This window comes from Miniopterus schreibersii (assembly GCF_964146895.1).
Source record: "Miniopterus schreibersii genome assembly, chromosome: 12".
NCBI classification, from domain to species: Eukaryota; Metazoa; Chordata; class Mammalia; order Chiroptera; family Miniopteridae; genus Miniopterus; species Miniopterus schreibersii.
This window is the reverse complement of record NC_138112.1, coordinates 38,792,918-38,802,753: the sequence shown is the minus strand read 5'-3', so window position 1 is coordinate 38,802,753 and position 9,836 is coordinate 38,792,918. Positions and strand designations below refer to the sequence as shown.

Sequence of the window (9,836 nt, the reverse complement as noted above, 5' to 3'; positions counted from 1 at the left end):
GATCTGTTCCCAAGGTCCCCTTGCCCTGCCTGCCTTGAAAGAAACGGAGTCACAGAGGGGGAGGATCTGGAGTCCAAGTCTCTTATCTTTATTGTAACAGCCTGACAGCCAGGCAGCAGCAGCACAGTGTTCCTGGCTGGCCAGCACAGGCCTGGGGCCATAGCCCCTGTCTGGTGTGCCCAGGGCAGTGCCAACTGAGACCTCTGCCCCAGGTGTGAAAGGACAGCAGCCCCAGGGCAGCCTAGATGTTGCGAACAGGCAGAGCAGACAATCCCCCTCCATGACGTGCCATCCCAGCTCCAGGAAAGAAGGTGCCGTTTCCCCCGTGTACTTGGGGCCCAGGATAGGCTCTTCGCAGACACTCTTCTCACCACAGCAGCCTTCTGGGGTTTTTGCTCCCTTCCTAAGACACGCACTTTCCCAACTCTGAGTGCTAGCAGAATGGTGGCCGTGGCCGCAGGCTCTGGACATCAGAGAGGCTTGCATCTGGTGCCAGGTGGCGACACAGAGCAGGGCTGTCGGAGCGGGCGGAGAGCTGGGCGCACAGAGTAGCAAGGCGGCAGGGTGTGCCACAGGGCTCTGAGGGCGGGTGGCCCTTATGGTAGAGAAACCAGAAGGTCTGGAATAGCCGCATGTCGCCCCGCATGCGATATACCAGGTCGTGCCAGGCGGCTGGCAGCGCATTGGGCAGCCCGTAGGTTTCTCGAGCCCTGTAGAGGAGATGCCAGTGCGGAGTGGCTCCCGGCTCATTCGCCTGCGTTAGGTTCAGGATGTAGGTTTCGTGATCCAGGACCACGTGAGAGCTCCCGGGGTAGTTGCCATCTATTTGGTAGACCCGGTAACCTGCAAGGAGGGAGGGCTGGCTAGAGACTTGTAAGGCGCAATGGTAGCAGGAGGGCCTCACATCCAGCCCCTTGCTGGCCTAGACCCTGCCCCTTCATCACCAACTTCCCACCAACTGCGCCTATTTCAACAACTGACCTCTGCCTCACTCACCAGGATTAAGGCCGATGTAGGTGGTCGCACTGGGCGCCAGGAAGGCTACAGATAGCGGCCGGCTCAGGGTCTCCTCGTCATAAAAGACTTCAAACTCATCCACGTGAGTGTGGCCAAAGAACTGACCAGCCAAGGTGTTCTCGTACCTAGCCGGAAGACAAGAATCATTCGGAAGGTTCCAGGGCAGAGGGGGATAGGATACCTTCTTTTCCATCCTATTCAAGTATGTAGCCTCCCCACCCGGATGGGGCAGCAGGGATGGTGAGAGGCTAAGGGAATTTCAATCTTTAGACTCTTCATCCCTCCACCGCCACCTCCCTCCTACCTAGCTACAATTCGGTAGTAATTCCAGCTCCAGCTTTTCAGGCAGTGCCCTGGGGGGATGTGGCCAATTATATGCACCTGTGGGGAGAGAGAAGGGCAGTTATCGGGACATGGAGAGGTTCAGACGACCCCTGGCCAGCAGAGTTGGAACTCATCTCTCCTGTACTGGCTGGCATTCCTGGCCTGTGAGAGGGGGAGTGAACAGAAGGACTTCTAAGGGGGACCCTGAGCTGCACCCCAAGAGAACACTGTTTTTGGAAGCTGCTCTGCTCACAGGTGCTCCAGCTCCAAACAGGAGTCTGCTGGGAAGAGCTTGCGGCTCCCCAACCCTGGCACCTACACCCTCATGCTCCCCACTCTCTCTCACCTTGTCTCCTCGATCCTCAGCAGCCTGAAGCTCCCCCACCAGCCACTGGAGCTGTCCAGCGGGATCTGTGGAGTTGATCAAGAGCCAGAAGTTCTCACGGGAACAAAAATTCATATTGAGAGAGATGAGGCGGAGGCCGGGGCATGGGGAAAGGGCATAGAACCCCCCAATTCTGAAACAAAGTGAACATGAGGGGTCAACACTCATAATCCTGGTCCTGCTTGCTCAGTCCTGTACTAGACACTCAGATGGAGGGCAGAGGCATACAGAACATCATCTCTACCCACAAGGAGCTCGCACTCCAGCTGAAGACCACACAGCATGATTATAGGGCCCGAGTGACGCAGAGAGTGGTTCAGAGGGCTAAGGGCTCTAGGTGGTTCAAGGTAGAGAGAAAAGTGAGCTACAGTGGGGAGTAAAAGCCACTCAGGAAAGTTGGGGAAAGGTAGGATATTAAACAGGAGGGGACAGCATTCTAGAGAGGGCCAACATGAGCAGAGCAAAGACTAGCAATGGAGAGGGTATGCTGCCAGGCCTGTGAAGGAGAGCGGCTGCAGATAAGGGTGGGAATGGAAGGTGGGGTCAGATTAGGGAGGGCCAGAAAGGAGAGCAGAGGACTCCCACTACAGCAGTCAGAGATGACGCCCAGGTTCCCCGCTCCCTTCACTTTCAAACACGTTTCTTTTCCACTCCTGTTTTTCCATGGACCTCAAGTACCTGAGTGTACGAAGGGCTTCAGCAGGCAGCCAGGGCTCCCATGCCTTGGCCATGGCCTCATAGAGCCAGCGGGAAGAATGGTTGCCCTCTATGAAGGGGGGGGGGAAGCCATTGACGGGTGTGCTTTCGTGGTTGCCCACGGCAGGATACACAGGCACTGGCCCCAAGTACTTCTTCACAAGGGCTGTCACCGTGGTCAGGGCCTGCAGCTGGTCCTGGCGAGACTGGTGCCAGACATTATGGGCAGGGATGTCTCCTGTCCAGTACACCATATCAAAGGGGCCGGCGGGGCCCAGCCCGCTCAACAGGCTCTCCAGAGTCCGAAGGGGCAGGTCACACTTGCTGTACTCGCCCCAGTATCCAGCACCTGGGCGGGAGGGGGGAGGCAGGCCAGAGCCCCTGCGGCAACACAGTGGGTCCTCACAGTCAGGGTCTGTGCCCTCCAAGTAGTCCCGGTCCCAGTGCAGGTCAGTGAGGAAGAGGACCCGGCTGACAGGGGCACCTGGCGCTGGGGGTTTGGGCGGCTGGGGGGATGGCTTTGGCACGGCTGGCAAAGAGATGTTCCAAGATGAGAAAATGTCCCAGTGCCCACAGGTGGAGCCCAGGATCAGGCCACAGGCCTCAGATGGGCTCAGTACTGAGCGTCTCCACACCTCCACCATGTCATCTTCAAAGAGCTCGACAGCTGACTGGCACACGGTGGGTGGTGCTATCTTCAGCAGCTTGCACAGCCTGGTGGCCAGGGAGCCCACCCGGGCCACATTGGTCTCTCTCTATGGTGGAAAGACCCAGTGGTGAGAGGTCAGAGACAGAGCACAGGGGCCAGGCCATCCCCTGGCTACCACCCTTTGGGCCTCCACATCCAAACTGGGGCTGGGCTGGACTCCGTGCAACCATGAAGAGACCTCAGCGCACCCCCTGCCTCCCACAGATACTGTCCTGTGACTCAGACAGCACCTCCTCTTCAGTTCCATGTCCAGTGGCATTTCAGGCCTTTGCTTGCTCAGCTGGCTTTCTGCAGCGTGCCCTGAAATTTGGGCTGGGCACGACAGACTGTCCAGGGTTTGGGGACACACACAAGGGCAGGGCCCTGTTTATCTGAGGAGCCTCACAAAGCTCACCTAACAGGGTCAAGGCAGCCCCATCTAGTCCCACACCCCTGGATATGTCTTAATTCAAGTCCCTTTTGAGTAGCTAGTACCAGGCAGGGTGCTCGGGGCTTCAGGTGCCAAGTGCGAGGCAAAGGCACACCAGGATGGGAGTCCCAGTCTCCCCCTGGCCAGTCGTCGGCCCTTGGACAAGTGACTTCATCTCTCTGGGACTCTATTCATTCGTAAAATGGAGATAACAGCTGTAGCGAAACCAGCTCGCAGGCTTGATTTAACCAGTAGAAAATGGCTAGCACAGTGCTCAACATATAATGTGCACTTTCCTTACTCCACAAGGTCACAATGGAGGTAGTGGTAGCGTACAGTCACGGGTGTCCCTAAAGGAGAGCAAATCCAGTGCACGTCCGGGGTGCCAGCCTCTCCCCGTCGGGGACGCCCCTGGGGACCCTGCGGCCCGGCCTCTCCTCGGGCCTGCCTCACCGCGGCCCCTCCAGCACTCACCTGCAGTCCGAAGTCGATGGCGGTGAACAGGCTTTTGCAGGCTGGGCAGGTGAGGTTCCTCCAGCCGAAGGTGTCCCGGAGCTGGGGCGCTACGCGACTGAAACTGGCGAAATGGCCTCGGGCGGGAAGCGGGTGGGCCCCCGCCGGGGTCCAGAGAGCTGGGGAGCCGAGCAGGGCGAGCGCCAGCGCCATCCACAGGAGCCCCAGGCTGCGCGCGCCGCAGACCCTGCCGGGTCGCTGCTCCCCGCCGGACCTGGGGTGGCCTCGGCTGGGAGTTACTCCCAGGGGGGGCACTGCCATCCCGGCTGGTCGCCGGTCCCGGCCCCTCCAGTCCAGGCCCCGGCTGGCCTCAGAGCCCTGGGGACCCGCGCCAGGGACAGCCAGCTAGCCCAGCAGCAGTTGGCTGACAGCTCGGCAAACGCAAACAAGCTGCACAGCTCCACCCCTTCCTCTTCCTCCCGCCCCATCAGCTGCCCGCCGCGGGGCGGGGAACCCTCTCTGCGCCGCCGAGGCGCGTGGGCCGGGCGCGCCCTGGACACGCCCTCGGCCCCGCCCCGGGTCCCGCGGCCCCGAGCGGCCGCGAGGGTGGCAGGTGCCGGCCCGTCGGCGCCGCCTCTCTCCGAACCCGCGCTCGAATTCCCGGCGCAGCCCCCCGCCGGGCCCTCCCGCGTTTCCCTGGGGGCGCGGGGCGGGGCAGGGCTGCTCGCGCGGAGCGTGTTGCTCCCGCGGGGAAGGCGCCTCCCCTCGCTTTCCCACGCTCTGCCCCTGGCGCCGGCACCCTGCGTCACCCTGACTGAGAACCTCTGAGTCACCTTTGATTCGGACTTCTGAAGGAAGGGACCCTGGGCTCACGCGGGGACACCCACACTTTAATTTTTAGGGACCAGGAAACAGGCTCGGGGACGGCGAAGTGACTAAGTAAGGGTGACGTCGGAAGGGCAGAACGCGGCCTGGAGCTTGGGTCTCGCCCGCCTGTATCCACGACGGTGAAGGCTGTCCTCTATGGAGAGCTATACGTGTTTCCCGCGCTGATCCAGAAGCTTTATAATGACTAAGCTGCAATTCTGCCAGCCCAGAGAAGCAACTAGGATACTGTTATTACCTCCATTTTACAGCGGGAAACAAGCGTGGGGAAGGTCAGGGACCCAACAGAAAGGAAAACCTAAGGTGTTTAGCTCCTAGGGTGCTTCTCCAAGACCCACAGAGTCCTGTCGATTCTCTCCTTTGAGAATTTCTTCCAAGTGACCTCTTTCCTCATTTCTGTGGGCATTGTCTTAGAGTAACTGTGGTATAATTAGAAATATATTTGGTCTTTGTCCCCAGTTCCTGGCACACAGCTTCCCAACCCCTTTGAGTTTCCTGAGTGATAGAAGTGTCTTTTGTTATTTGTTCAAGCCCTTTAAAACCACACCTGAATTTATGCTAATTAGATGACTTAGGGTGGGGTCTCCAGACTGAGAATGGGGCAGGTCACTAGAAAGAAAAAGTCTTTAGAGGGTGAGAAATTTCAGTCTCATCCCCCAGCTCCACCGAGGGGAGTAGGGCTGGAGACTGAGCTCTCTCGAAAGTCTTGGAGAGCTCCTGGCTGGCGAACAGGACGCTGGACAAGGGTACACCCGGAGAGAGCTTGGAGGGTCCGTGACATCCCCCTTCTATACCTTGCCCTAATCCATTTGGTTATTCTTGTGTCGTAGCCTTTATAATAAACTGGTAAGTGTGAGTAGGGTGTTTTCTGAGTTCTGTTCCAGCAAAATATCCCACCAGAACTTACGGCTGGTCGGTCAGAAGCACAGGCGGTAACCTGAGGCTTGTGATTGGCTTCGGAAAGGGGGGTCTTGTGGGACTCAGCCCTTTAATTTGTGGGGTCTTACACTACTTCCAGGTAGAGAGTGTCAGTTTAATTGGATTGTTCTACACCCAGTTGGTTTCAGAGAATTGGATGGTGTCAGAGAAAGCACCCCAGGATTGGCTACAGAAGTAGGATTTGCCAGACTGGCCCTGGCTCATGGAAGCACATGCTTTGGGAAGAGAGAGGGTGAAAGGTTAGAGGACAGGGAACCATGACTCCTGAGCATCAGCGTGGTCACCCGTGGTGTGGAACAGCAGCTGTGCTGCAACTTCTACAGGTTGAGGGACAGAGTGAAGAAATAAAATGGAGTCGCTACAACCAACCTGCCACCTTCAAGTAGGTTGAGGCATGAGGGGACGATTCTATTCCTATTCTAACTAGTCTGGGACTAAAACTACTGAATTTACAGACCTGTGTCAATGCCTCAAATACATCAAACTTCCAGATAACCTTGTGGTTACCCCGGGAAGGACTAAGGAAAGAATGTTCATGTATCCAGTTCACCTGACATCTGTGAACGGGGGGGGGGGGGGGGGGGGGGGAGGATTCTAGGGAAAGTAACCGCACAAGGTGATCTGATCATAAATTCCTAACTGGGCAGGTCACGGTGGGTAGTTATGGCCCAGGTATATAACTTTTTAGTAGTAAAAAAGTCTACCTTTGCTTTAAGCAAGCTCTGTCAATTGTTTCTATGCATCTATGTTAACACGCCTTTGAATTGAGTCATAACCACCCTCAAGAGAGCACATAATCTTGTTATCCATCCTGTAATCCAATCCCTGCTTCGCTTTCCCCCACCTCCAGGAAATCTTCCTTTCTTTCCCTACTTAATTTCTAATGCATGAAAGAAGATGCAAAACTTATTTTCTGGAGCATTTGAGATCTTACTTCCTGGCCTATGTCGTCAGTTTGGCTCAGATAAACTCATAAACGTTCTCTACAGGTTTGGGTGTTTCTTACATCAACACATCCATCATCCAGTCCACTTGGTCAGCTAGAAGATTACCACCTCTGGACTAATCCAGAGGCTAAGAATGCAGGACTAGTTCTCCTCAAAAATGTATTTTTTACTACAAGAACTCTCAGCTTTTTTCTCTTTTTTAGAACCCTCTGGGTGTTGCCTGGTTGTGTTTCTGAATGCTTGAGGAAATGGAAACTAATGAGACAAGAGCAAAATATATAATCTTTCCATTGTTGCTATCTGTAATCGCTAAAATGAAAGTAAGAGAGTGCTCGGTTGGACCTTGATGCTGGATCAAGCGCAGATTTGGGTTGGTCTGAGCTTTGGCCACGAGCCTCAAAATCACCCCCAAAAGGAAAAATTATGCGGCAACCACAGAGAGTACCTCTAAGACTCTAGTCACCGAGGGGTGGTCCATGTAGGGAGAGGACACCACCAAGAAACTACTAAAACCAGGGGATATAATGTGAATGAGTTGTTTTATTTTGAAGATTAACATCATCAAATTCCTGAAGAACTTTACTGAAATGGGTTTTGAGGGGTGAATAATTTAGGGGCAGTCTCTTTACTTTTTTTAAAAATTATTATTTTTAAAATAGGTTTTTATTGATTTTAGAGAGAGGAAGGGAGAGGAAGAGAGAAACATCAGTCATCCCCTACTGGGGATGGAGCCAGCAACACAGGCATGTACCCTGACTAGGAATCGAACTGGTGACCTCTTACTGCATGGAGCAACACTCAACCACCTGAACCACACTGGCCACTGCTATATCTTTGCTTTTAAATGCTACAGAATGGAAGAGCATGTTTGGATTGATACAGGACCCATAGTTTACCATGGAACAATCACACTGTCAGATTTGTTTACCTGGACTATAGAGCAACCCCTATAAATGTCAAGAAGAACACCGCAGATGAAACAGCTGATCTGTTTTGCAAGGAAGCCAAGTGGAACTGGCTTAACGATGACTCATCCTCACCCGCTGGCTGTGCTCATTACCCAGATCATGGTAAATGCTATGGTTCAGTGGCCCCTTTTACGGGGGCACCACTTTGGTCTTGTCCCCCTTGTAACTTTACTGCTGCGAAATCAAGCAAGTCATCTATAGCAACCTACGAAACTGCAAATTAAATCCATAATTCCAGCCAGCAGCTGAGAACTGATGGGGAAAGGTCTCCCTCTTGTGGATTTTTTAAAGGAGTACTAGAGGGCTAGGAATCTCAAGAATTTAAGGGCACAGGCCCTGAAGAAGCAGTATTTTCTGACAGGCAATTCTAACACAATGTATACAGAACCCTAAATGGCAGGGGCAGAGGCTAATAGAGTGGGCTTTAGATTAGGGATCCTGGGTTAGAATCCTGACTCTGCCACAAGCTGTGTGACCCTGGACAGAGCATGTCACTTTCTGGGATTCAGTTTCTTCCTGTGTGACACGGAGATAATAATAGTACATGTACATGAGGATTCAATGACAAAAAGAGTACTTAGAGCAATATATACTGCAGAGGAAGTCTTAGTACTCAATGCCCTGTCTTTAAGTTGCATCTTGAAGATGTATTGACTATTATTAATTTAATGAGTTCTAGCTCCCAGCTCTTACTGGCTTCTCTTGCCCCACTCACAATGTCCATTGTCAGGGTAGAGGGACTCTGGCTGCAATGAGGTGATGGCCAAAGGGAAGAATGTAGAAAACTTTGGAAAATCCTGTTTTTCTCCTTGGTGGAAGATGTAGGGAACATTTATTTAACAGACAGACACTTAGTTCCTTTTATTGCCAGGCAATCATACATTCATTCACTCCACACACACACACACACACACACACACACACACACTCTCACACCTCACTGAATTCAGCCTTCCTATAAAAGCCCTGTAGTCATCTATTGTTATTCATGCAGCCTTCAGAGGACCTCACCCTCCCCACCCTAAACTTCTCATCAAAGGATTCATTCAATAAAACCAATTCTCTTCTGAAGGGAGAGGGAGAAATTCTGCATCTAAGTGTATATATATATACTTTGCTCTCAGTGGTTAGAGGGTCAACCCATGGACTGAAGGGTCCCGAGTTCGATTGCTGCGAAAGGCATGTACCTTGGTTGCAGACTCATCCCTGGCCCTGGTCAGGGTGTGTGTGAGGCAACCAATTGATGTGTTTCTCTCACATCGGTGTTTCTTTCTCTCTCTCTCTCTCTCCCTTCCATGCTCTCTGAAAAGCAATGGAAAAAATATCCTTGGGTGAGGGTTAAATATATATATACATATATAATTTATAAATTTCTCTATATTGTTATACTAGTAATTGAGTGATTCTAATCAGTCTGATAAGAACTTCCAGGGGGAAGCATGGGGAGTTGTGGGAGGCTGGTCACCTGGAACTGAAGGCCTAATGCAGGGTCCTGGGTAGTGATCTGTGTCTACACCGAGTCCGGAGGAGTGCCTAATGCAGAAAGACCAATGCCCCTGGCAGAGGGAACTGCTTGCGCAGTCCTCGGGCAGGAAGGGCTGGGCAGGTTCTGGAACTGAGAGAGTAGACTGTAGGACTGTAGCCCCGAGGGGAAGTCAGGAATTGAAGAGTACTGAGAGCTGAGACTGGAGAGACTGTCACGGCCAGGTTAACAGGATTACATTAAAAAGTTTAGTCTTAATCTTCAAAAGAATGGATGCATTTATTATTAACTTCATTCATTCATTCAGCCAGTCAGCCAGGCATTCCTGTGACAAACACTTTTATTATTTTTTATTTATTTTAATCCTCACCTGAGGATATTTTTTCCATTGCTTTTCAGAGAGAGTGGAAGGGAGAGAGAAACATCAATCAACTGGTTGCTTCCTGCACTTGCCCCTCGGGGATCGAGCCTGCCACCGGGGTATGTGCCCTTGGCCAGAATGGAACCCAGGGCCCTTCAGTCCTGGGGCTGATGCTCTAACCACTGATCAAAACTGGCCAGGGCAACAAACATTTTTAGAAATCTGCTCTGCACCAAGTGTTGTGCTAGGGGCCATGAACC

The 9,836-nt window shown here is 53.0% G+C and overlaps 1 protein-coding gene across 1 annotated transcript; it reads right to left on the bottom strand.

Annotated features, from left to right (window-relative positions):
• Positions 1 to 67: 67 nt before the first annotated feature.
• Positions 68 to 4,482, bottom strand: SMPD1 (sphingomyelin phosphodiesterase 1). The gene is made up of 6 exons (XM_081153378.1): positions 4,015 to 4,482; positions 2,405 to 3,177; positions 1,688 to 1,859; positions 1,322 to 1,398; positions 997 to 1,142; positions 68 to 843 (listed from the first exon to the last, which is right to left on the bottom strand). Exons 1-6 carry the CDS (start codon positions 4,312 to 4,314, stop codon positions 434 to 436), a joined length of 1,878 nt encoding a protein of 625 aa, XP_081009504.1. The 5' UTR covers positions 4,315 to 4,482; the 3' UTR covers positions 68 to 433.
• Positions 4,483 to 9,836: the final 5,354 nt, after the last annotated feature.